The sequence below is a fragment of the Pieris napi genome, chromosome 3 (assembly GCF_905475465.1).
Source record: "Pieris napi chromosome 3, ilPieNapi1.2, whole genome shotgun sequence".
Lineage (NCBI taxonomy): Eukaryota > Metazoa > Arthropoda > Insecta > Lepidoptera > Pieridae > Pieris > Pieris napi.
Window position 1 is genome coordinate 4,790,100 of NC_062236.1, and position 27,058 is coordinate 4,817,157.

The 27,058-nt window shown below is 31.7% G+C and overlaps 1 protein-coding gene across 2 annotated transcripts in view; it reads right to left on the bottom strand.

Moving 5' to 3' along the window:
* Nucleotides 1–4,329: 4,329 nt before the first annotated feature.
* The window catches only part of LOC125063384 (acetylcholinesterase-like), a 39,144-nt gene continuing 16,415 nt past the window's right edge, over nt 4,330–27,058 (bottom strand). For both annotated transcript variants that reach the window (XM_047669803.1, XM_047669802.1), the window contains exons 2-7: nt 20,298–21,610; nt 16,798–16,940; nt 14,455–14,607; nt 7,126–7,289; nt 6,562–6,719; nt 4,330–4,726 (exon numbers count right to left, since the gene is read on the bottom strand). In XM_047669803.1, coding sequence (XP_047525759.1) covers nt 4,614–4,726; nt 6,562–6,719; nt 7,126–7,289; nt 14,455–14,607; nt 16,798–16,940; nt 20,298–21,483 — 1,917 coding nt within the window. In that variant the 5' untranslated portion in view covers nt 21,484–21,610 and the 3' untranslated portion in view covers nt 4,330–4,613. The remainder of the gene's footprint in view (nt 4,727–6,561; nt 6,720–7,125; nt 7,290–14,454; nt 14,608–16,797; nt 16,941–20,297; nt 21,611–27,058) is intronic.

The following is a 27,058-nucleotide window of genomic DNA, read 5'->3' on the forward strand; positions in this document are numbered from 1 at the left end:
ATTTCATTCGGGTAAATAAAATACAAATTAAATTATTTTTAAACACTAATAATAATAGGATTATATACTTTGAGGAGAGATTGGGAACGGAGTTCTAGTGTGTTCTAAGGGATTGAAGGAAAATTAATAAAACTCATGGTTGATTAAATTATAGTAATTTATTTCTGATTATGTAATACAGTTGAACAATCAAACAAAACTAACCTAAGTTACAGTTGCTATTTAGAAAAAACTATATTTGGCCCTGAAGATTTTTGCAAATAAAGCAAGTAAAACTAAAGTTTATGTTCTATGTTTCTATTTCATTAATAGTTTATTCAGTAGAAATTAATATATATATATATTTATTGTAGCAATATTTTGAGCCCCTATTTTCATTTATTTAAATCTCTACAATGAGTTTTGACAAAGTATTAAGCGCCAACAAAACATAAGATGTATAAACAATTAGACAGTGCCTCTGGAGGTTACGCGGTAAACTTAATAAACTCATCGAAGTGCAACGGTACCGACTTTAAAGTATTGTCACAATAAACACATTTATTTATAATATAAACAATAACTAATTCTACAAAGCTTTTATCATAGACATAAAGACAATAGCAGTCAGATTAATGCGTTCCTTATAAGGTTCTAAACGTCACCGAGACTGACAGCTGTCAATTGCATACACAGAATCCGGGCTTTACTTAGACAGCAGCTTGAGCTCACCGACAATAGAGTTGCACACTGCTCTTGTCTCTGCTCTATGCTTTAGATATTCTCTATGTCTATGCTTTTAACATATTATGAGATTTACATGAATTTATGAAACTGATATTGTCAATGTCATTTGCATTTCGGTTTTAAAATATATATTTAAATAATCAGTGCCCATCTACTATGTATACATTATTTAGCACCTAATTACACAGTAAAGCGATCTAGAAACAGATTTCTACTGATTTTGCTTATAGTTAAAGATTAAATTAATCAGTGTCATACAGGAAAGCAATATTAAAAGTATTTTATTATTCTGTGGCTCTATGGCTTGCCAGATGAATTAAATAAAATAAAAAGATAAACAGGAAGGAAGGAATAACTTATCACCTATACATTCTTAAATATCGAAGCAAAATAGACAATTACGTTAACATGAAACACATAATAGGACGTTTTAAAAATATAAGCCATTTAATACTAGTTTTGCCGTAGACAACAAATTTAAATTTCGAATAACCTACCGATAACGTTGACTAAAATCTATATTTGTTTTAAAAAACGATAGAAGTAGTGACGTATAAAAATACATTTAAATAATTAAAAATAATCTTGCACTATAGGTTATTTAATATAATTAATGTACGTAATAAAAAATGACTATAGCACGTAATTTTAATTCTACTTCTACGTCAACATACAAAATGGTTTAAATAGGTCCGTAATCCATTGTGCTAACAGCAAAACACATTGATTCTTATTATACATCATTAAGCATTACCTATATTCATAATAGTTGTACAACTAAAGCTTTAGATAACAAAAAGTAGCATTAATCTAAAAACTAATAAAAGAAAGGAAAATAAAACAAAAATATTAGGATACCTATTTTAATACGGCTACCACCTATTACTTACAATTGTTAGAAGTTAAAATATAGCTATGATTTACAAGATCCTTATATTAAACTAATTAAAGCTATCCCAGACAATTCATTTTTGTGTGCTCAACAAAGCTTTTGTGCCGAACTGTTGCATTCGCAATAAATATTTTTTATAAAATGTAGCTATATAGTTTTGAATATTGCAAATATCTAAATCTATAGAAACAGTTTGGTGCTTGTGAATTATTTGGTAAGATATAATAGAGCCTGAAGTCTGGAGGCTTTATTTTTTACGTCATAATTATAATTCTAAATGGATAAGTAATGTTTGAACAAAAACCTCGAATTTCTATTGGTTGTTTTGACTTTATCACTATCGTGCAACTTTTAAAATCAATAAGCAACGCTAAACATTATTACGCTTATAATACCGTTTGATCTAAGCACGGAAGTAGAAAAAATATTTTTTTTAAAGGTGTGTTATTTTCAGCATATTAGTGGCGTATTCCAATTTAAAATCAAGTAATTAAGAGCGTATTAAATATCTTGAATATGGTCCTTCTAATTACTATTTATTGTTAAAACAATAAATTTTATTTTATAGTGGTTCGTGATTATATAATCGTGTAGAGTATATATTTCTAATAGTATCTTTATCGTACAAGGTTTGAAAGTAGTATGCAGTTCATGAAATAGATAAAATTTGTCAAGATATTTTTTTCATTTTCAATCTGTTTTCATATCTCGCTTAATATCTCGCGCTTTAATATCTCGTTAGTTTATTTAGGATGGATTTTATGACTATGTACTTTTATATTTCCAAATCTGCAAGGTGTAGTAACTTTTTATGTCACAGGATAACAAAATCGGTAAATATTACTCGTTATTCCTAACATTTTCAAGGATAGTAATTGACGTACATATAGGTATACATATATCTATCGCTAAAGATATAAATATTTTGTTCAATTTTACTAAATTCATAAGATGATTTCCACTTAAAGCATTATTTTTACACGATTATTATGTATCCTACAAAAAATAAGAATTTCTAAATACACAAATGCCAATTAAATTTAGTTTCTCAAGATACGTCTTCCTTTACTAAACTATAGAAAAAGTATATATCTTTAATGACGATAGGGCTCTTGTGTATTTGAAAATATAGTTAATATGTAGATAAAATTGGTACCAAATCGTAAAATACTAAAGGTTAAAATGTGCTGTTAAACAGATGTTCAGGTTAACCAAATCAAGTTAAGCGATGTGATCAAATATCTAACATGCTTTTTAACCTTTAGATAACGATTAACGATTGTGTGTATGTTCATAATAAATCATCTTTGTAATAATAGAGATAAATCTACATTATATTTCAGCATTCTTGCAAGAATGTGCAATATTCTATAAAAAGTTCATTATGAGTCTACTTAGCATAGCTCTTAGCACTTTGTGTTGATATGTATAGACAGTGTTTGATCGAAAGCGATCTAATAAGAAGATATATTTACAAAATACTATTAATTTGTCAAGTCATAAGATTTTGGGATTCATAAGACTTTAAATGGTAGCATCCTAAATAGATGTATATAAGTAAAAATTTAACTCACTTTTTAAATTCTATATTAATAGTTTTTTTAATACAAATTTCTAAAATTCCTCTACGATTACGATATGTATCAATTGCTATTAAAGCCGAGGCACACATTGATATGTATAGTGATAGTTGAAGTGTAAGCACAGCATTGCTTTAACAAAAGCCCACACATATTTGTTCCTAAAACATCTCCACATATACTTCGTCTAATTGAATTTAATAATTCATGCTTAAATCTATATATGTTAGCGGAATGTATTATCACATATATTTAAAAATATTACGTGTTCTATGGACGATGGTTTCTTTCAACTTAGTATTTATTTAACGTGAGTTTTAAGTTATTAACATCGCCCTTATAGTATACTTTTATTTTATGCTACAATACTAATTAGAAAACAACCATCCATCAATAAACAGCCAACTATTTAACATCGGTTACCATAGTAACGCGATTTATTAAATTAATATGGTACTGACATTGATATACAAAAAACCCAAGATGCACAGTCTCATATAAAAGTAACGCTCGAAAGTGTCCCAAAACACTATTTCTGTCCATAACAGTATATGTTACAAGCATATATTATTGCAAAATCAACCTTACGCGAATTGCTTAAAGTTGTTATTACAACGCAGTGAATACGTACTTAAAGCAATAAAATTTTACGACCGACCGTGGTCGGTAGGACAAGGTATTGAGTGGAGTCGAACATGACTTTTTTATTTACAACTATTTAACATAATTTTAAATTTATCCGACTTTTCGGGTGCTTTACAGCGTGAGTGGTCACGGTGACTGAAGACAAAAGGTGTTGGATGTTAAATAGTTGTAAATTTATAATAATACATAACTTTAATCCGGTTAAAAAGTTTTTTCTTTAAATTAAAAAAAAAATTTAAATTGGCTACCTCCTGACCCACACTTTATATAGCGTAAATATATTTGTCAAAAACTACACACAAAAAAGTTCAAGAGTACATAAATTTGTTAATAAAAAAAAACACAAATAAATAACATCGACTCCACTTGTAGACGCGAGACTATTTGAAATGAGCGCACAATTTAGAATGTTGCGCTCATTTTTTGAGGACGTTTTTTTGACGTTGAGTGTGCATCTTGGGTTTTTTATATATCAATGGGTACTGATTTATTTCACTCTACGGAACGAAATTTTCGATTGGTTTGATACCAATCTACACAAAGCGTTCATTAATGAGTGTTAATCCAATTTACTGTAATTTTAATACAATGATTTAAAGCCATTATAGTAACGACATTTGAATCTTAAATTTTTTGTCATAATAGTGTAACGTTATGTTAATCGCCAACAGTATTTTTTTTAAATGTGTCATATATCTTATCTAGTAAGTAGTTGGATCTATTCAAGCAAGCTCCCCCGCTAAGTGTAATTTTCTACTGTGTTAGGGAATTTAGAGGGCTGCGGTAGTAGCAAGGGTGGTGAGTAGTACTATTGGTAGAGTAGTGCCGGCGACGCTACTGTACGGCCCTGTTACCGCTCCGTCACATGGTACATGCTCCAACTCTGAAAGAATACCCAAACGTATATATTAAATAAAATAAAATAAATACTGATTGTGTTAGTTCAAAAACAAATTTCTTAGATAAAGAATATACCGCATTTTTCTATGCCCCATAGAGACTGTTCACTTTTCCGGAATAAAAACCTAAGTACAAAATAAAACTGAACTTTTCCTTTTTTTTTTTTGTATTTATATCCTCAGAGTTCATAGAATAAATAATAAAAAATACTCGCAGTCCAGTCGAGGTTTGCACTTAGTAGGTACCATATTTATTTACAAATAAGAAATAAGGGTTGATGGTAGATTGGTGAAAATTTAGGGTTGTATGTATTTTTTGATGCCACATAATAAAAAAATGAAAAATTTAATTTAATTGAATAAGATGTTTGACACCCCTTATCACTTAAGGCTTTGAAAGATAGATAGTAGCCGATTCTCAGACTTACTGAATATGCATAAAAAAATTCATAAGAATCGGTCAAGCCGTTTCGGAGGAGTATGGGAACGAACACGAGACTTGTATATACATACTCGTATTAGATATGTAATTCGTTATGTAAATATATAATTCCAAAGGTCACCGCTAACGATGTGACGAGACTGTATAGAACAGTTTACAAAGGCAAGAGTGCATCGTGGAATCATGGAATTAAGCTTAATTAGATCAGTCTTTTAAAAAAATTGTAAAGTTGTAAGTAATACCGTGACCGTGGGAAATAAAATGTATATATTAGATTTTTAAGCTCGCGACTACTTCTAAGTACATACAGACATTAATGTTCTATTTTAATTTATCCGAAACTAGCCGTTTCGCGCCCACTTTGCTGGACGAATTAAAATAAATTTTATGTTTCATTATTTTATTTTTTTTCATATTTTTATTATTCTTCTTTTTAACTTCCCGCTAAGAAAATTGAAATATTTCGAAAATCGAGTTTTTAACAGATGTTGACGTTTAGAGGTTCTAGGAAGCCTCCCCGAATGTTTCCGCGGTGAAGTCCGTATGGATAAATTTTCATAAAAGTAAAACAGCAATAAAAAAATGAAGGAACGTTGGAATTTAATAAATAAATAGCCATAAACCATCTAGGAATTTTCGCATCGAATGGTGGTAGTTTCATGTCGATACGATGTGGTTCAGGCGTGATTGAGCCTCAAACGAAGACCATTTTCATTATATATATATATAGATAACCATCTTTTAACCAATTACAAGGTTGATTGAAATGAGCCTTGAGCGATCGGCGTAATACGGAAATGACCTAAACCCGTTCAAAGACATCTCAAGTCATAATCTTGCCAAAATATCAAATTTCGTAGATAAAAATGAATGATTTACGTTAAAAATAGGCGCCTGGTTCGCATTACAGTGTCGTAAATATAAAAAAATTATAAAAAACTAGCTGACCCGGCAAATGTTGTTTTGCCATGATAACTATCTACTTAAATAAAAAATAAGGGTAGAGGCGTGAAAATTCAGTGTTATAGTTATTTTTTTTTCTGATTCATAAAAAAAAAACAGAAAAATTTGTCTAAAAAAAAATAGGGGTTAACCCTTAACATTTAGGGGGATGAAAAATAGATGTCCGATTCGTCCTAACCGATATGCACACAAAATCGGTCAAGTCATTTCGGAGGAGTTTAATTACAATTATTACATAGAATTTTATATATTAGAGATAATAGTTTAACGTTTTACAAGAAATTATTCTAATGTTTTTGCAGTCCTAGTATGACCACATTATATTGTAATGTTGATTACAATACCGATGTTACGTACACATTGAGCGTACTATTCCTTAAAAGGCAAAGTATAATCGTATAAAAAAGTATTTACCATCGAGTTTTAGCAGGAAGTCATTCCAGAATGCACAAGCCGACGCACGTGGTCCCCGTGGGGCGGCGGGTCCGCTCGGGCCATCAGCCGTATATGTGTAGTAATGAGGCGATGACCGGGAGTATAGTGGCCACTTCTCATCCGGTTTGTGAGGCTTGCTGTAACACGTTTTGCATAGTATAGTATGAATATCAGTTGTGGAATGCACGTAAAGCATAGGCAATAATGTTAGACTTTTAAATACAACTACTTTAATAGATATCCCGTTTCTATCCATAATTTTTGTTTTACTTAAAAGTTAACCCTACATAAATACGGTAATAACTGATGTTCTTTATAAATATTAATAATTAAGTAACCAAAGTTAATATAACAAAAATGTTCTCAAGGCAGCATATCCAATGAAAATGGGGCAGTTTATTGAATTGTAATGTGGATTTTATTTATTACAGCTGCAGTCCTGTCGTAATAAAAAAAACATATTTCATAAAAAGGTATTTTAAATTATTAATTAAAAGGTTACTTCATATTTTACGAATACAGAAAATCTTAATAACAGCTTACCCAGTGAGCGCAAATCTTGTAAAGGACTGCATAATGTGAGCAGCGAGGTCTCGTTCCCTAGTATGGTACTGCAAGGACATGTTTAGGGGATGGCCAAACACATACTCCATCTCATCACCATGCATCACTCCCATCCATTCACCCCAAAGGCTGGTGCTGGTACGCTGGAAATTATATAACAGGTAAAGGGACAAATGTATAGTAAAACGATCAAGTTTTCTAAGCTATTCATTTTAAATTATATAGTATTTCTTGTAAAGTTATACTAGGTATTAAAAAAAACCTTATAAATAGATGGTCATATTATTGAATATTACGATAATCAGTTCTTAATAGAGTTCATCCTTGTTTTCTGTTTTTACAAACAAAGTAAGGGCACGGAGTCAACTAATAAAAACAAAACATCATTTAATAAATCCTATCTATTAACTTTTATGGCACAAATATTTATCAGATTTCCAAGCAATCCACTGAAAATCAGTAATAACAAAGCAATCTTGAACCAAAGAAAATTGTTACCCTAAATTGTTTTTAATGGTGTAGTAGGAAATTAAATGCGAAACAGTCTCTGGTTTGCCCAAATTGCTGGAGTTGAAATTAAAAGCTTTGGTTGGCGGATTGTGATTAAATATGCATGCGATATACGAGTGTAGGTACATTTGATATAATAACGGAAAGGTCATAGCATAATACGGTACTGTATATGGATAAGACGCCTACATTGCAATATATTTCACATACATAGAAAATTATATGTCGCGTCGCGTCTGTAAAGGGCAGCAAAAAATACAACGTATACCACTGATCATATATTTACAATATGGCTACGTTTTGAGATTATTCAATTTGATTAAATGTTGACAATTAAATAAAGTGACAACAACGGTTGTTCGTTTTAATTAATAATCATGATTTAATTGTTCTATTATCGAGTTTATGATTAAGAGAGTTAAATTGTTTTGTTGTTGAACAAATGCTTACACCTAAAAATGTATGTATTCACATACATTTATTTTTTTATTTTTAAACTATTGCATACGGACCGAATCCAGAAATTCCGTAACGAAAAAAACCTTACGCGTTAGAGCGGAACAGAACGCATACTGCATATTCACATCTCTCTGACGAGATCGGTGCAGCCGGTGCGCGTTAGAGTGAGACAGACTATATAGGCGAGTTAGTCTGAGTCTGGTAGAGTGGTAGATTGAATTAATTTATCAATGAAAAAACTTTAATTAATATCAAAGAAAAAAAATACTGCATAAATAAATAATTATAATTGCATAAGTTGAAAAAAATAATTATGCAATAACTTTACCGCGGCAGTCCCCAAGTGCCACACGTTTTTTTTATAACTTAGCACCCATGCGATAGACTTTACCTACAGGTCGTTAGATTTGTCTATTCATAATGTTTCTTTACATAATACAATTTATTATATTTTACGTTTGCATAGACTAAATAATGCTGCAAGCTATAACAGACCTGGATCCGAAGAGATGTTACATAATCATTTATCGGCAAAGACGGCACATCAAAGGGAATTTTCAATATGAAATTTTTGTCTACTGTAGTTATTTTTACAAGCAACGTCGTTATGTATTCAATCTTTGAGATCTTATCAAAATGGAGACGGAATGTGGAGCAGTTCCCTAGAGATATAGCCATATAAAAGTAACAGGCTTTTAACCTTCAGCTTTATCCCTTATATTTACTTCATTTACGGTTACAGTCTTTAATAATAATAATTTAAGTTATATATTGAACGTATCATAATAGTATTTGCCACATTCTGCTTTTTGTTTTAATTGAAAATTTAATTTTTACGAATTTTAATAATTTAAACGTTTGTCCGTCGATTTTTTTATTACTGTATCACAAAGAAGGAGCTAAATTTTACATATTAGAAATATATAATAGTAACAATCGCTTATACGAGTACTGGGAATAAATAAATCGCAACTGCGTTTCTATATATTATGTCAAGTGACAAATTAAACATCGTCGATCAGACGGCAAAGAAGAAAAATAAATAAAATAAAAATAATAATATAAAAAGAGTTTGTAAAGGAAAATAAATTATGTTTTCCTTACATATACAGGGTGGCCAAAAAGTCGTGGATCAAACGCAAATAGGGGATAGATAAGGTCATCAGCGGCAAAAAATTGTTCTACGGAGGGTCTCTAAGGTCAACCCCTGCAGAGTTATGATTTATTTTGGTTTTTATATGAAAATTGCCTTTTTTTTACTAATTCTTCTTAAAATTCGAAAATATCTACATCCTGTATGTTTCTCATAATATCCACTAGATTGGTACTGATGAGTTCTTGCGTTAGACATAATACTTATAGTTGTTTATTGAGTGTATTCAAGATAATATTAAGTGATACGATATAATTTTTTTTCAAATCAAAACTTTTTGTTTATTTCGGACCCCACTGTGAAAAAAAATTACTCTAGAAATTCCACGTTTTTACGTTAGTATAAAAGTTTGACTTTCTGTGTTTTATTTCTCTGTGTTACACACAAACTAATATTCTCGACCAACGACTATTAAATAATCAGTTCGTAAAATACCGTGCCATGACCCAAATGATATTTTGTCTCACTTAACTACAACAAAATTAGCGAAATGGATGTAGAATAGCTTTTGGTCATGTCTCGAAATAGCTTTGTTAATCTGGTGACCTTTGCCCCACTGGATCTTTCGGGCTAATTCGATAATATTTCATCTCTTAATATTAATTCTCCAGAAATATTTAGAGATAAAGGAAAAGGAAACACAAACGCGAAAGTGAGTTTGCGTGTTCTGTTTTATGAAACGCTGAATCCATTATGATGTATTGAAAAAGACCAGCTTTTGTAAGCTTTTTCCGGTGAAAAACTTTCTACATCCTCTGTTTTGGGGCGGTCTTACATAGAAAAGTTTAAGGTAAAATATAAAGGATTAAAAATGATGCTTTATATACCTTCCAACAGCATGATAACAGTGAAACCTCGCAAATCAAGGGAGATGTAAAAAAATATGAATTGTAGACTTCTTGGCTTATGGAGTTCAAATGAAATCAAAACAAACAACTCGGCGCCTGTTACAAAGTATTTATTTAGTTTAGAAAAGGCGTTCTGCGCTTCTTCAATTATACAACGGATCTTGATGCTGTGGTCAACCTTTTCATTAATCACTGTGCATAGATATCGTATTTTCGAGACACGTCCCAAGGTCTGATTGTTGAGGTTGATGTTTATAAGTCGAACTTACGGCGACGTTATTGTAAACGTATAAATGTTGAAGCTATGGCGTTTGTGTCAGCTCCCATTGCCATTATAGTCTAGTCGACAAGTTTAAAATGGTACAAAATAGAGATACTGCTCTTAAAATTATGTGCGATCACGCGCAGACCTTTTTGAAATTTCTTAAATATTAATAGTTTATTAAATATTGGCATTTTTTCATCTTTAATTGTTTATAACTTTTGCAATTTTTTATGTGCTAATACACGCTTTTGGCACATTTTTCTAGACGTCATTCCGGATCCAATGAGCTATCGCACATAATTTTAAGAGCAGTATCTCTTTTTTGTACCATTTTCAACTTGTCGACTAGACTATTATACGAGTATGTCACAGAGCTCGTAAATTAACAACGTCAAAGTCTATTACTTTATAACCGTTACTTGTGGTTTATTCGATTTGCCAACATTACTAGATCTATAAATTAAAGACTATTTAATAGTCCATAGTAATAGTAATTTCACAGTCATTATTATTAATAATGTCGGATGTCGAGAGTGTCAGCCGCCACTATAATTTAATGACGTCATAGTCATATTAATTCAACACCGTCAATACTAGTAGTAGTATTTGATTTGTCAGTTGCTAGATCTAATAATACATTAACAACTATTCAATGGTCGATAATAACAGTGACTTTATAGTCTTTATTCTTATTATAAGTGATTTATGATACCTTAAAACCTTTTAAACTTAAAATCAATAAACATTAAAGTAATCTTTGACCCTGCCGTTTGACTCTGTAGTCGATTCGGTTTCGGTCATGTCTCTATTTCGAGGAACGAGTTCACGAAATGTCACGACACTTGTTTATTACAAATTCAGATTGCTATAAATACAGACTCTAGTTGGTGCGGCCCACACTCACCTAAACAGCCCGAGCTGAGCTGTACCTAAACGCCCTTAAGGCCAACAACGAGATTCCTTACCAAGTCTTCCGTTCCCGTCCACATTGTCTGTCTTACCCACTTTTCCCGTGGATTTTTTCTGTCATTCCTAAAATGTCTTATCCTACTGTCGCTCCGTCATATATATATATACACCACTATATTTATATTTCTAAAATAAATTTAATGACTATATGAAGTAAATGCTATATTTTTTTATAAATCGCTCAAGTATTCAAATTCTACCAAGGATTTCTATCGATTAAATGTGATAATAAATCACTAAAAGAACAAGCCCTACTAGCTTTTAGATTTATCGCTCCACATTTATCTTATTTTGTTCCTATTACTCGTAATGGCTGCGCTTTTTTGTTCGCAAAATGCTTGGGAACTCGCCAAAATATGTTCTCAATTTCCTTATGTATTTATTCTTGAATGGTTGTATGTGCTATGCTGCTTTTTTCGAAATCAGACAGAGGCACTGACCTTATTGCATGTGAAATAGTTAAGATAGTAACTGGTAAAAAAACCACAGCAATTCTATTAAATAAATTTAAATTAAAACGTAAATTATTTATTTGTTATGCAAACAACGCCAAAATCTATGCTTAGTTAGCTTGACACATCGATGTTGAAGATGATTTCTGAAATCAGCTAGTTATTGACTTCATCATTGAAATCGCTATATTATAAAAAATCATGTATGTAGTTAAAAAACCTTAAAAACAAAGATTCAATATTTAAAGATTAACATCAAATTTCACGTATTTGCTTTATATCATAAAGTCGATAAAGAAGCACTTTTCAATTGAAAACACATTCCGCTTAACATACTAAAGCCGACGAGTGGTTCTTAAATATTTAATAACCTCTTGGCGGTGACCCAACGTGCTATATGAATATTAGGGCAATACGCAACAAAATTGATTTTGTACTCAGCGGTATGGCTTCGTGAATGTAAAATGAGTTCGGAAGTATCAAGATCCTGACCGAAGCATTGTTTAAATTTCAGAACCAGATTTTCTTAAGCGAAACGAAACGTACAAAGTGTATTCTGATCTCAAAGAGTAGCCTGGAATTGAATAACAATGAAGTCAAGTTGTATCTCAAACGAACTCACATAAAGAAGTCTCTGTCGCTAATAGGTAGAAAATAAAGAATCCCAGTTCTTAATTTAAAGCTTGATCTGATATTAGTCAAAATCTTACAAGACAATCGTCACCTAACTTCATACTGCTGTCAAGTTGTACGTTGTGTGAGGCAAGACTTATTACCATTACAGTGCCACGTACTTTTCTTGGCCGGCGACTGAAATTGGTACTACCGTCGCCATTTTGGTACATACAATAAATAATTTTACTATCTACCAACATATACTAAAAATACAACTAAAATGTATTTATATTTATTCCTTGCATTATTAATTACAATGGCCATGTTTTAATTTTCGTTTAATGAATGGTATGTATCTTAAAAGATATTATATTAATAGTACAGGTAACAAAACCTATCATATCAGTTGTTCCTAAGTTTGTGTCACATTTATTTAAACCTAGAACTTTATTTTCTAGATACTAGTATACATTGTTTTATTAAAACATCATAATATATTATTAAGTTAGGCTGCAGGACTTCAAATTATTCCCATTATAATGGTTAATTTTTATTTACTGGCAATATTAATATCCATGACAGCAACGCTCTCACCGGCGAAAGCGATTTTTAATAAAACTTAATAAAAATAATATTAAGTAAAATTTTCATTAAAACCTATAGGTTTTTGTTACAATGCTGATTATTATAAGACGGTTATGATATTACTTCATCTCTTTGACTTTAGATCTAAATATTAAAATACATCTTGATGCCAGAAACTAAGTTAAAAAAACAAATGTTTTATTTTGATAGTGTCTGTCTATAGATCCTCTATGAACCATTAATTTCAAAGAATAAATATTTACCACTTTAAAATTTTACAGTTGTATATTGAAATGAGACTAAAATGGACTTAAAAACAGCCGTCAAAGAATTCCTTTGAACAGCCGGCGATTCTAGTAAAGAGCAAACGGCGGGTGCTTATAAGCGCCCTCCTGTTTGGTTCGTTACCCAAATTAACGTGTTAGTACCGGTTTGTCGTTTCAAGACCGTCTTCGTAGAAAAGCCTTTGAGATTTTATAGACGAGGCTATAGAAAGAAGATCGAATATTGTTGACGTAATATTGTTACCCTTTGCCGAGTTGATTTAATCATAAAGCTGTTAATTTTGCAGTAAAAACAAATATTTAAATTTGCTGGATTGATTTTAAATAGATTTAACATAAATTCATTTCAGTATTCAACTACCTCCTAGTACATTGTGCTTATATTATTTGGTAAGTATATAGATCTTATTTGTACTTTGAGGTCAGACACCTTGTCCCTTAACTAATTTAAATAAAAAAATCGTGTTTATTTATTTACAAAAATGTAATTGAAAAAAAAAATTAGCATTATATGTCAACATCTGTTTTGTTTATTATTTGAAGGCACAAGAATTTAAACTCATTAATTTTTAAATAACGAACATTAGTAATTGGACTGTTTACAGTAAATCCTACGTTTAAAAATAAAATCAATCATAAGTTAAGTAATAACCAGTGGCGCTACAACCCACGATGTAGGAAGTAGGTCATTAGATCAGCCTTCTGTGCCTGACACAACCTGTTGCTTTTTTTCTTCAACGTACAGGCGAATGTTAAATGCGCACAGAGAAAAATAATCCATTAGTGGGGTTCGAACCTACGGTACTAATTGTTATACAAAAGTAAACTTTCGATCGATTTCACAAAGTAAATACATTTAATAAAACAGTGTATCCAAAACGATACTCATTACTTAGTACTGTTACTGTGCTAAAGTCAAAGTATATTTATTAATGTAAGTAACTTATTGTCTATTTTTTCACATATTAAACTTTATGTCGCTCATATTGAGCGCTCTGGTATAATGCCGAACGAAACGAAACGAAATACTCAGCGACTGTGTAGTGTGTTGCCAGTATACAAAGTAGTTTTAATAGATATTACCTACCTTGTCTCTATGCTTGATAGAGAGCACGTTAAAGCAATTAATTGTTGCGCAAACGCACACATAAAATAGGTAAATACTTACATGTGTAAAGTAATAATAGTAGACATCAACTTCAGCATCAGCAAGTACTTCAGCGAAATAATTTGTCGGGCAGACGAAAAAGTAATCGGCAACAACATCTGCAATCATCTTTTGGTTCAAATAACCATCCGTTATCTCCTCCCAGTCGGTGTACTGCAGACAATAAGAAAATTGAAAATTATTGCAATGCTTATATTCCTCGTTGTATATTGAAGTGGTGGTTTTGCTTAAATTTGAATATTTTTCTTATGATTATATTTAGACTTGAAACCTAGCCCTATGTTTTTAAAAACGTTGTATGTATGTTAAAACGTTGACATACGGCTTCAAAACTTCTGAGGTGATTGACCACCCCGCGACGGCCCAAGCAGAGGTTCGAGTCTCACAGGAGACGCCCTTGCGCTAGTCGTGGGATAAACGCCCATTCAGGCCGAGCTACGCTCGCCAAAACAGCCCGAGCTGAGCTGTTTGGGCTTAAGGCCATCAGCGAGATTCCATTTTAAAAAAAACTTATGATTACTTTTAATCTGCGGTATTATAGTTGAACCATAAAATGTAAGATTTATTTAGAATTTCGAAATAAATACTACTCAAAGCTAGTAAATGATATGGTGTAATAATTCTTATTAATAATAAAAATAATAATTTTTACATAATAATATTTGAATAGAATTGTGTACTGATTTGTTTAAAATACATACATAATGTGTGCAATATAGTTCATTTTTATAAACTAATGTCTGAAAACAAAGGTGTCGAGCGTGGTTTTTGTAAGATAAAATAATAATTTTTCCTAACCATTAAAAATGAAATAAAATAATAATACTGATAGATCCATTCCTATTTCGTTAAGTAATGTATCTTCTTGGAATTTGTTTTGCTAAAACAAAACGCTTCGGAACAGGGTTTAGTAGCAGAGAAATTTTAAAATTTTTCTAATATCTCTTTTCAATAATTAATTTAATTCATAAAAAAATATAATTCTTAATTCATAAAAATTAAAAATTAAATAACTAATCATTAGTCATAAATTATTAATATTATGTACATAATATTAAATACACACGGATGGTTATAGAATTACAATGATAATTAATTCCTCCTACAACCATTATGAATTGAAAGGTTATATAAATAAATGTAATCTTATAATATTATAAACAGACTATAGAATATATATATTATAAAACAAATGTCCAGCCGTGCGAAGCCAGGACAGACGGCCGTCATAATAAAATAATAATTTCGATTTAAAGGTTAAGAGGTCAAAGGAATAAAAGTTTTCGTCTCTCTAAGGTATACAGTACAATTAAGTGTAAAATTACTGAGAAGTCGACGAAAGATAAGCCATTAATGGCGGTAATTTCAAATAGGATGTCCTCATTAATTCTTTGTATACCTTATATTGCAATATGTACTTCTATGTACCGGGAAGTTACGATATACATCTTGTAAAATTAAAAACTTTGACATACGCTTTAATAAAATATATACAGTGCACAGTGAAAACAATAAATGAATATATTACTCGTATAGGCTGACAATTCTTCCAGCGTTTTCGGCAGAAGTAACTACTGCATCTATCTTTAGTGAGCAGCGCTTTTATGTATAGCGCCAATACGCAAAATTTATTTAAAAAAATATATTTGTTGGAAAATCAGACCACCGCACCGGGTTAACTTATTAAAAAAACGCGGGGAGTGTGGGGGTCGGTCCGGGAGGTGCGATGCCCCTAAAACTAAAACCCAACTGCCACATCTGCTCATGATGGACGGGAGGCACGGTAACATTTTCATATAATTCGTGCCTCCCGTCAAAGCTATGCACGTGCGCAGCCCAATAATTTTTTGTTATTTTTTTTATTATTTAGCTATACAAAGTTTCTTACCTAACCTGAGCAAATCTTGTTACTCACTTGTTACTCATAAAGAAAATATGAAATACTAAATAATTAATAAACCCGCTCAAATGCACAACAGCACTATATAAATATATTACGTATAGTTCAAACAACATTTCTAACCCAAAATATACTATGTGACTATGTGATAAGGAATATCCTTATTATAATAATACAAATTATTAAAGCATGAAAAAGTATTGAGATAGTTTTATTAGTTTACTATTTTATATATTATATTAATATTTTATAATCTGTTTATTTATTGCAACACTTTCTTTCGTAAATACAGGATTGTTTTCAATTTTATTATATAATTTCTATTAGTTTATTAATACTAATATTGGTATATAAAAAAATATTCTGCAATTTAGTGCACGCTAATCATAGTTAAACTATATTAAAAACATTAGTCATTCGAAAGATTTAACAAACACACTTACTTGAAACACGATGGCTTCTCGTTTTATCTTTGAGAACTCTTTGAAAATTGTGTCTATGATTTCTAAGAACTTTTCACGTTGAAGAAAACTGGGCCCATCTTTCTCGAAGTAATCAAGAAAGTCGTACAGCAAAAAGTAAGTTCCTGAAACAGATTAAAATTCGACAGATTAATAACTTGTCTTCAATATTATTTTATAATCTATCTAAAATAAAATAAAAATAAATATATCTTAATTTTGTTAATCTATTACAATTTATGAAGATACAAAAAATAATATTAATTTATAATTTATATGCTAAATATGCATTCAGCATATTATTACAACGACTACGTCATACAAGCGTTTAAATATCGCATGTCAAACTTCATTTCAAATTCATAAAAGCATGTTAAATATCTTAAGTAAACTCCTTCACATTCCACAACGAAAATATTTTTGAAACTTATTATATTTGTTAAGGAAAATGTTTTGTTAAAAATGCTGTTTAAATAGAGTAAATTTTATTTGGTCGTATTAGGTTAGGTTAGTCGTGTAAGGTTTCTTGGCCTTTTTAAAGACTTAGTTGTACGATTTGAAATATTCCACTGCTCTATTAATGCCACAAAATCGTAGTTTATAGCAGAAAGTAGAAATGATACAGGTAGATTGAGCATCATTTGACGTGCGAACAGTCAAATAATTTGACTAAAAAAGTAAATAAAAAAAGGGCTACAGTGATTTATCTCTCATGTAACAAAGTAGCAGAAAACAATAGTCTTATTCGTAAAAACACAAAAATCTTTTGATACGCAATTTTAACTACAAGCACTGATCCTTCCAGTTTTCTTCAAGAAATCAGCACCAGACCTCGAGGCCGACTCCCTACTCGTTGGACTGATTAAGCAAAGGCCCTTACAGGTCTTACCATCACCCAGGCGCAGAGGATTGCCGACGACAGGGGAGAGTTTGTTGTAGAGGGGAAGTTGTTTGACGCCACTATCACGACCATCAGAAATGTAAAATGCGACTGAAGAAACAGTCTCCTGCCCATTTTTGCCTCTTATAATAGATTTTAAATCATCACCAAAAAGCAAATACATAACAATAAATATATATTTTTATATAGAATGTAATTTAAGTGAATGTAACACCTTACACTTTTAAGGAATCTGTTGTTGTACTCTCTCGTAAACTACAATCTCTCTCATCTTATCAAATATCATATCTCTCTTGAAATAATTTGCAATACTTCGCTCCATTGCTTCTAGTAGTATATAGAATAAAATATCGTAATGATTTGTGCCAAAGGTAAAATGCTCCTCTTATGTAAAACAAGGTTAGCTTAGGTCATTAAAATGTACCAAGAAGAGCTCCTTTGGGACGCAGTCGAGGCCAAGTTACACTTTACATTTCTATGTTGCATCGCGACTTGCATTACTTATTCATTCTTCAAAAATTGAATGACGGAATAATTTATTCAACACACAACAGCATAAGACCTAAGCGTGGATGAAAGCTAAAGTTAATATGGTTATGTAAAATTGTAGCTTGCGGTTTGCATAATCGCTGTATTTGTGGCAATTTAAATTTAACATTGCATAAATGAAGGATACATTTTGTATCAGGGACGAGGAATATCGTAGTACCTTTTTATTTAAACGTTCTGTGATATTGACTACTGCGAAGCAGCTGCGAATTCATGATCTACTGAATATAACAATGCGCGACTTTTTTTTTTTTTTATTGAACGGGGGGCAAACGGGTAGGAGGCTCACCTGATGCCCGCCCATGGACACTCTCAATGCCAGAGGGCTCGCGTGTGCGTTGCCGGCCTTTTAAGAATAGGTACTTACAAGGAATAATAATAACAATAATTACTTACAAAGACAGCTAATGCGATGCCGATATAAGATTAATGTTAAGTATTCGTAACTCGTGTGATGACTATAATTGTAATGTATTAGTCATTTAATACTATGTAGTGTTTAAAGTATATAGACAAACTACTTATAGTCCAGTAGAGGTTACCGGTAATTTCGGGCCGTCAACAATAGGACTAATTGTGAAGCGCACATTTTAGTTATTTTTTTATAACTGTATGTATACTCGTATAAAGGTATTCCAAAACCAGAATTTAGTTAGCATTTGTATAAATTTTAAAATAAAAAAAATGGGGAAAAAGACGGGATTCTTTTCCTTACCATATATTTCAAGTACCAATCATATTTTTAGTTTGATATTATGCCAAAATCCAAACAAATATTAATTTTTCCTTGTCAACTTTACTCTAAGAATAATTTATTTATCGTGCACCTATCTACGGAGTGATATTTTATAGCTAGATTTTTTAACGTCCCATTAATACGATATTTCGTCATAAACTCCGGTATTTCGTTTGCATCTATAACAGTAAAGAAGCAATAACGATGTCAATACTCATTCAATTTTATACAAGGATTTTCGAATATTTAAGATTTTATATTTTATCTTTCATCAAGAATTTTGAGCATAAATTAAATTCACAAAACATGTAAATAATTAAAGCATTTCTCGGCCTTAACAACTCCTAAGAATTCATAACATCTTAAGTGAAATCTTAATATTCTAGAAACTGTAGAGGGGCGCCTGACAACCAAAACAAGGGGGTGGGGTAGGGGCCATTTAGCTCGAAGTACGTGGGCGCGTCTGTAGTACTTGGTAGTACGAGAAATCTACGCAGTTGTATTGTTGTGTTTACACTGAGTGCGCAGGCGTGCCCCCTTCGTGGTTTGCCCCCTCTTTGCCCCTCGTACTGCCCCCCTTGCCAGGTGTTCAGGACAAACGACCTCCAACTCTTAGCCGATATTGATAGATTGTAGGCACTCTCAGATGCTTCCCTAAGAACCCTTATATTTAAAAGAAGAATTACAGGCGTTATATATCGCACTGACTGAACTGTTTATTTCCTTTTATGATTTAATTTGATGGACCGTAAAATAAATAAGTAATTAAATGTAATGGTCTTCATATCCATTGACCCCAAGTACTTATAAAGTCTCCTTTTTTATTTCCGTTGTGTATAAGTATAAAAATCTGACAGTTTTTTTTTATGAATAGGGAGTAACTGTGTTAAAAAGTGTAAAGTGTTTAAGTTAAAATATATTTGTTGGTTAAGAATGCTATTAAAAAAACATAATAACTAATAATATTGGTAATTATTATCAATGACGCAAAACCACAGCTAACCACATTATTAAAATTTTGCAATAGTAAAGGCGTAGGTTCTTAACAAAGTTATATTAATTTTAAAGCAACAATATCCAATTATAGGTTTTGTATAAGTGTATTAAGAGAGAAGTTTGTGACTACAGTTAACTGATAAAATAATTTTAAACTATTTCCTCTATAGAAAAATTTACATTAATTTTACGCTGTCGTAGTAGAACACTTTGCAGGTAATAGGCGATATTTTACCATTATAATATTCATATGAATTTAATAGCAACTATTAATCTTACATTAATTAGTAATAAAATTACCTTCGTCTTGATTGCTTCCCAGCAGCACTTCGGTGTTATGAAAATAGCCCTCTTTCATCATTGTTTCAGGATCTTTCGGGAGGAATATGCCATCAACAGTAGGTGCAGACGGAAAGCCTAATATACCAGTGTATGAATTCCATTGTTGCACAGATATAGTTTTAGCATCCACTCCGCGCATGCAATCCATCACTAGACTCGGATCCGCCGCCAAAAGGCTGCTATTACAGTTGCAATCGTCGATCAAAACTTTTCCAATTTCCTGAGCTCGCTGACCGGTCATCCAACTCCACGGTGCATTCAGAGTCCCTGATTGCAATATTCCTCTTTTGAACAATCCTTTCATTTCAGGAGAGAGCATGTGTAAACTTACGCTGCCGCCGCCAGCGGATTCTCCGAACAACGTTATCAACTCAGGATCGCCGCCGAACGCTTGTGCGTTATCTTTGATCCAACGAATAGCCAGTTGTTGATCCCACAAGCCCATGTTCCCTGGGGCTTCTTCGCTACCGGGGGAAAAGAATTTGTTCAAATATAAAAATCCGAAAGCGCCAACTCTATATTGCATAGACGCCACTATTACATCACTAGATGCAGCCATTATGTCCGCCTTATAGAGGTCAAGTGTAGCTGTACCACTCATGTACCCGCCACCGTATATCCAAACAAGAATCGGAACATTTGGTCTTTCAGCTAAGGGCTTGTCCTGATGATGCCGTACTCGCAAATGCTGCGGTACCCAGATGTTTAAATACAGACAATCTTCCGAGATATTAGTATTTGGATTCCACATTTCTTCACCTTCGAAGCCAGGGAAATATTCATATCTTTCTTGGTAGCAACTGTTTGGCATGGATGTGGCTTCGAGAACGCCATGCCATGGCTCTATGGGGACAGGTTTACGAAACCGCAGGGGTCCTAGTGGTGGTTTAGCAAAGGGAATACCTGTGAATATATGTACTTCACTACCCATCACAGTTTTGGCGTAGCCCTTGACAAGACCGCTTTTCGTTTCGACGATGAGCGGATCATTGTGGAAGTTTTTAGGTAATTGACTAGTAGTTGGAGTAGTGTGAGTTGTTGATGTTGTTGTGTCATGGTGGTTCGCCCATGATCTTGCCCATGCCGCGGTCACAAAGCAACACAACAGTAATTTGGTAAATACAATTCTATTCTGAGAAGTCATAGTGGCTTTTGAGTCCTCTTTACTTTAACGAGAAGTTTCACGTCGTAATCTGAAGAAGTCTGCGAGCTTGATTATGGAGTATTTGTTAAAACTCATTTCTTCACGCAACTCGCCAATAAAGATTTACCTGAAAAAGAAAATATGAATTAGCAGATATTACGTGAAATGTAGGATAATAAAGTAATGTTGTGGTAGTAAAAAGCGAAAATGTTGTACTTAAATTAATCTCATAAAATTAACTGATTACGGCTTTGGGTTATTAAAAATAAAGTAGATTTTAGGTTACGATAATAATCTAGGCCAATCCACTTCTGACTGCATTCTAATACAACCGCTTTGTTCAAAGATTAAGTTAAAAATGGTTAATATTTATTATTATTTACGTAAGACGTAGAATTAAAGTTATGAACGTCGGGAATCATGTTCTTTATATATTATAAAGACGGTTTATTCTAAAAAAAATTGGAGACGGGGGTGACATAAGAAAATACAGAAATATCTGCACCATGCCCGATTGAGATGACATGCTTTAATACGAACTTAAACCAAAGTTCATCGGAACTCGAATACGCTCCTAGTTTCTTTATTCAAAATTAATTACTACTGGGTAGTTGATTCGCCGATTTTCTGCTGTGACCGTCATGTAGTTGAATCAAATATATACAATTTGTGTCAAATATATACAATTATTGTTTTTTTTTTTAAATTTATATCATTATTATTAATTATTTAATGTCATGTGGAACATGGTGTAACGGTTGCAGCTCCTTACAAACGTTGTGTAAAAAAATGGCGATTAAAAAGAATGGCGGAGAGTTTATTGTTCTCTTCCGTTCTACGCCCTTGTTTTGAGAACTGGCAGTAAATGTAAAATTAGAAGCATTCATATGTATTTCTTTACTGACGAGACATAAGTGTACATTATGTTACCTATATGATTAAATGATTTTTTACTTTTACTTTTATACATACTAAATTTCACCAGAGCTACATTTTACCTAGGGTAGAGATATGTAACTGATTCGAAAACTACTCACGCTAGCTAATAAATTGCTATGAACTTTTCGATAGTAAGGGTATTAGTTGATACGGCTTCAGACGTGGTTTATGACTTCAAATGGGAAATCAATGCTCTGTAAATGGAATAAGGGTTTTCTTGTCAATGTTAGACAATGTATTAATACGCCTTAGTATCCTTAATAACAAAAAATTCAATTTAGTTCAGTACAACATTCGGTTCCCGAAAATACAAAGACGTTGTATTAGAAATGACCATGTGAAATATATAACATACTAGCAGCCCACGCGAACTTCGTTTCTCCTTAATGTGATTTTACTTAGCCTACCATTTTTAGTGCATACCAACATGGAACATTTTGCTATGCTCGGTTATCTGACATGAAAAACTTTTTAGGTTTTTCTGTGAATTTTTCTCTATATAAACCTCAGAGTTCAAGTCATAAGATTTTAATTAACAAATAAACAATAGGAGTTGATCGTAGAGGCGGGAAAAAATGAAAAAAATAATTTTATCAAAAAAATAAAAATACTTATTTTGAGATGGACACCCCTTATCAGTTATGGGTTTTAAAGATAGCCAATTCTGAGACTTACTGAATATGCATAAAAAATTCATAAGAATCGGTCGAGCTGTTTCGGAGGAGTATGGGAACGAACATTATGACACGAGAATTATTATATATCATATATATATTAGATTATCATACCAAAAAATAAGTGTAGAAGAGTAATGTATGTCACATATAATAATCTCACCCATGATTAGATAATCATTCTTTTTTTGAAGTACTTAGCGGGAATCCAATTGTAAAAATAAATAAATTACCTTTTTTAAATAGGGTATGTGACCTTTGCTTGCTTAAAAGGAGAGTGGGTATTTCACGATTGACAGTACTTTGAAGTACATAATAAATGTACATCAAAGTACTTCCAATGAATAAAACAGTCCCATCATCAAACTCGAAAAGGTCAGCTTTGTGTCCGCGAAATGAACAATTATTATAACTATACGTATATTAATAGTATAATAATTGTTCATTTCAATATACTATACTCGTAACACTTACAGTCGAAAACTATAATTTTACCAAAAGTATTCACTATCAAGCTAAGTCTTTACTCACATTTGAAATTTATGAATATTTTGCAATTTGATAAATTTTGATAACGAAGGGCCACTTTCTCAGTTCAAAAAAAAGATAAGCAAGCGTATATAATAATTACTTTCATGTTAGTATTATTAATTTTTAGTTGATCCATCTTGCAATATATTAAAACCCGTTGCAAAGAATTGAATAAATACTATGACTTTGAGCCTGCCTAATACGATTTTCGCCGCTACTGTAAGGCAATTAGCACTTATATCTTACATGGATTGCACATATAAAATTATTGGCTACAGCGCTTCCAGACGTGCACGAAGTGAGCTAAATGGTGGGAAAACTAAGCTAGGATTCCGTAGGTATATATATCGATCCCGCTCGCCAACGAGATGGATCAAGTCAAAGACTCGTCGTCCTCAAAATTATACACAGTTGTAATAGACCAGTGCAGATAGCCTTCAAAATAAATAAAAAGTGAAAAAAATTACAGTAGGATGCAACCCATTAGAAAAGCAGGGGAATATGATCAAAATGAAAGGAAAAATAAATTACGGTCGATCTGAGGTCGGGAAGGGGAAGGGGGGGAGTTTTAAGGGTAAAAAACGGTTTATCTCGATTTCCGGCAATACTAAAAGTCCTATCTAAGAAAGTTAAATGGCAAAGTTGTAGGTAATAAAAAGATCTAAAACTTTTGTATTCACACATTTTTCACATAACCTCAAAATTGGTGTGAAAAATTCAAAAAACCAAGTTTTTCGTTTTTTATTTTTATCTTTTACAAAAATTTATTTTTTTAAACGAAATTTGGTGAAAACTTACCTTATTATGTCCCAAATATACTGTAATTTATTTGATTAAAAATATTTATTTTTTCACCTTATTTTGAATTAATATCGAAAAAACACCCTAATTTTCAATCGAAAATTCTGACGTCAAAATTTCAGCTTTTTTCAAAAAGTTGGTGTGTTTTCAGTTCGTTGAAATCTCTACTTTCCTATGGTAAAAAAATATATATATATTACCATAGTAAATCTTCTCAGAACATGCAAAACATCGTATGCAGTAACGCCCAGACCCGTCATACCCTTCCCTACTTCTCTATGAATCTTATTTAAATTATAATTAGATGCCTATTTATTACTATTTTAAGATAACTTATATATACCTGAATGACCTAAAAAAAATTTTTAGCCTTTAGATGGGCTAAAATTTTCGTATTTCATAGAGAAGTAGGGAAGGGTATGACGGGTCTGGGCGTTACTGCATACGATGTTTTGCATTTTCTGAGAAGATTTACTATGGTAGTATATATATATTTTTTTACCATAGGAAAGTAGAGATTTCAATGAACTGAAAGCACACCAATTTTTTGAAAAAAGCTGAAATTTTGACGTCAGAATTCTCGATTGAAAATTAGGGTGTTTTTTCGATATTAATTCAAAATAAGGTGAAAAAATAAATATTTTTAATCAAATAAATTACAGTATATTTGGGACATAATAAGGTAAGTTTTCACCAAATTTCGTTTAAAAAAATAAATTTTTGTAAAAGATAAAAATAAAAAACCAAAAACTTGGTTTTTTGAATTTTTCACACCAATTTTGAGGTTATGTGAAAAATGTGTGAATACAAAAGTTTTAGATCTTTTTATTACCTACAACTTTGCCATTTAACTTTCTTAGATAGGACTTTTAGTTTTGCCGGAAATCGAGATAAACCGTTTTTTACCCTTAAAACTCCCCCCCTTCCCCTTCCCGACCTCAGATCGACCGTAATTTATTTTTCCTTTCATTTTGATCATATTCCCCTGCTTTTCTAATGGGTTGCATCCTACTGTAATTTTTTTTGGTTTTAAAAATTATCGGCACTGGTCTATAAATGAAACGCAGGACCAAAATTGGTGGAGGAAAATTATCCGCGTCAGATCTTACTATACAGCTGAACACGTTATTAGACATGAGCTACCAATCCAGAGAAAGATCTTTATTACGTATATAATAAGGTCACGAGCGGCAACGCGTGAGCCCTCTACAACACCAGTCAGTCCACTGCGACTTGTGTTTCAAATTCCCACACTGTTTCGTCTTATAATAGAAATTATTGTTTAAAGCACATTCAATCACTAAATAGTGTAATATAAAAATGTTTTTTTAGTACTGACGTAAGTTCTACTTATTATTTGATTTCATGTTCTTCAAACAAGAAATATAAGCATAAATGATTCACTATACTAACATAATATTTCTCTAAATATTATTCCATTTTTGAAAATTGTATCCTGCCATATGCTCAGTATTAACCCGTCATGTTTAAGGTTAAAAGAATTTTGTTAATAAATTCGGATTGAAAAGCTAAGATCGAAGTTTATTAAGGCGAACCTACCAACTTTAGGTAGGCTGTACCTAGGATCACTTTGAACTTAGAGTTCATTAGTATCCGTTACTACGTTGCAATCAAGTCTGGCAACACATAAAACTGATTACACGTAAGCCGTTAATACATCGTAGATTGAAAATCTGTGGTTTTTGTTTGGGATTTGATTATAAACAGCAAAGAGGTTTTATAGCAGCACATAAAAAAGGAATTTAAAATGCATATATTTCTTTCTTTTGACACCGTATCCCTAACATAATTTTGAAATTATCACTTCTTCATCATCTATTTTAATTATTTATTTTGTTATCTTCTTTCTGTTTTAGTTATAGTATGTATAATGTATATATTATGTAGTATTTGCACTTTTTGCGCTCGCCTCATTGAATTTTATTTTTCCTTTAAAGTTTGCTGGAAGCTCGCTCGAAGGCCGACTGTTTCCCCTTCTAGTTATTTAATTATTATTTGTAAAAATTTTATTTATTTACTAGTTCCTTACTAGTAAATAAATAAAATTTATTGGAATTGGATAGTTTTTGCACTTGCGGTCAGCTTATGTAATTTTATTAATCCATAAAAGCTTGCTGAAAAGCCATAAAGCCGACTATTCCCCTTCTTGTTATGTTATGCTATTCTAATTATTTGTACCGATTTTTGCAAGGAACTATTATATATATGTATATAAATAAATGTATGTTTCTGTATTTGCCGACTAAGATATTGTATTTAGAGTAGGTATTATTTTGATAAAACGCTTATCTAATTCCTTTATAGTAAACATATTCACTATGTACATAATATACTTTAAGACAAATGACGATCAAAAGACACAAGAATCAGTCATATTATAATCTTATTTCATAAAGAAAGAATATACATTACAAAACTAATTTCATTAACATGACTGTAGATAGCGTGAAGAGAAAGAATAATGTTCAGCGACATAATCTCGGTTATTTATTTGAAGGAAATGAGAAAACTGTTACATTTGAACCAGCCTATAAAGAGAATTCGTGGAACGTATTTTAGGGTTATCACTTGATGGCTTAATTCATTTTTATTGGCAACCCTAACGACAG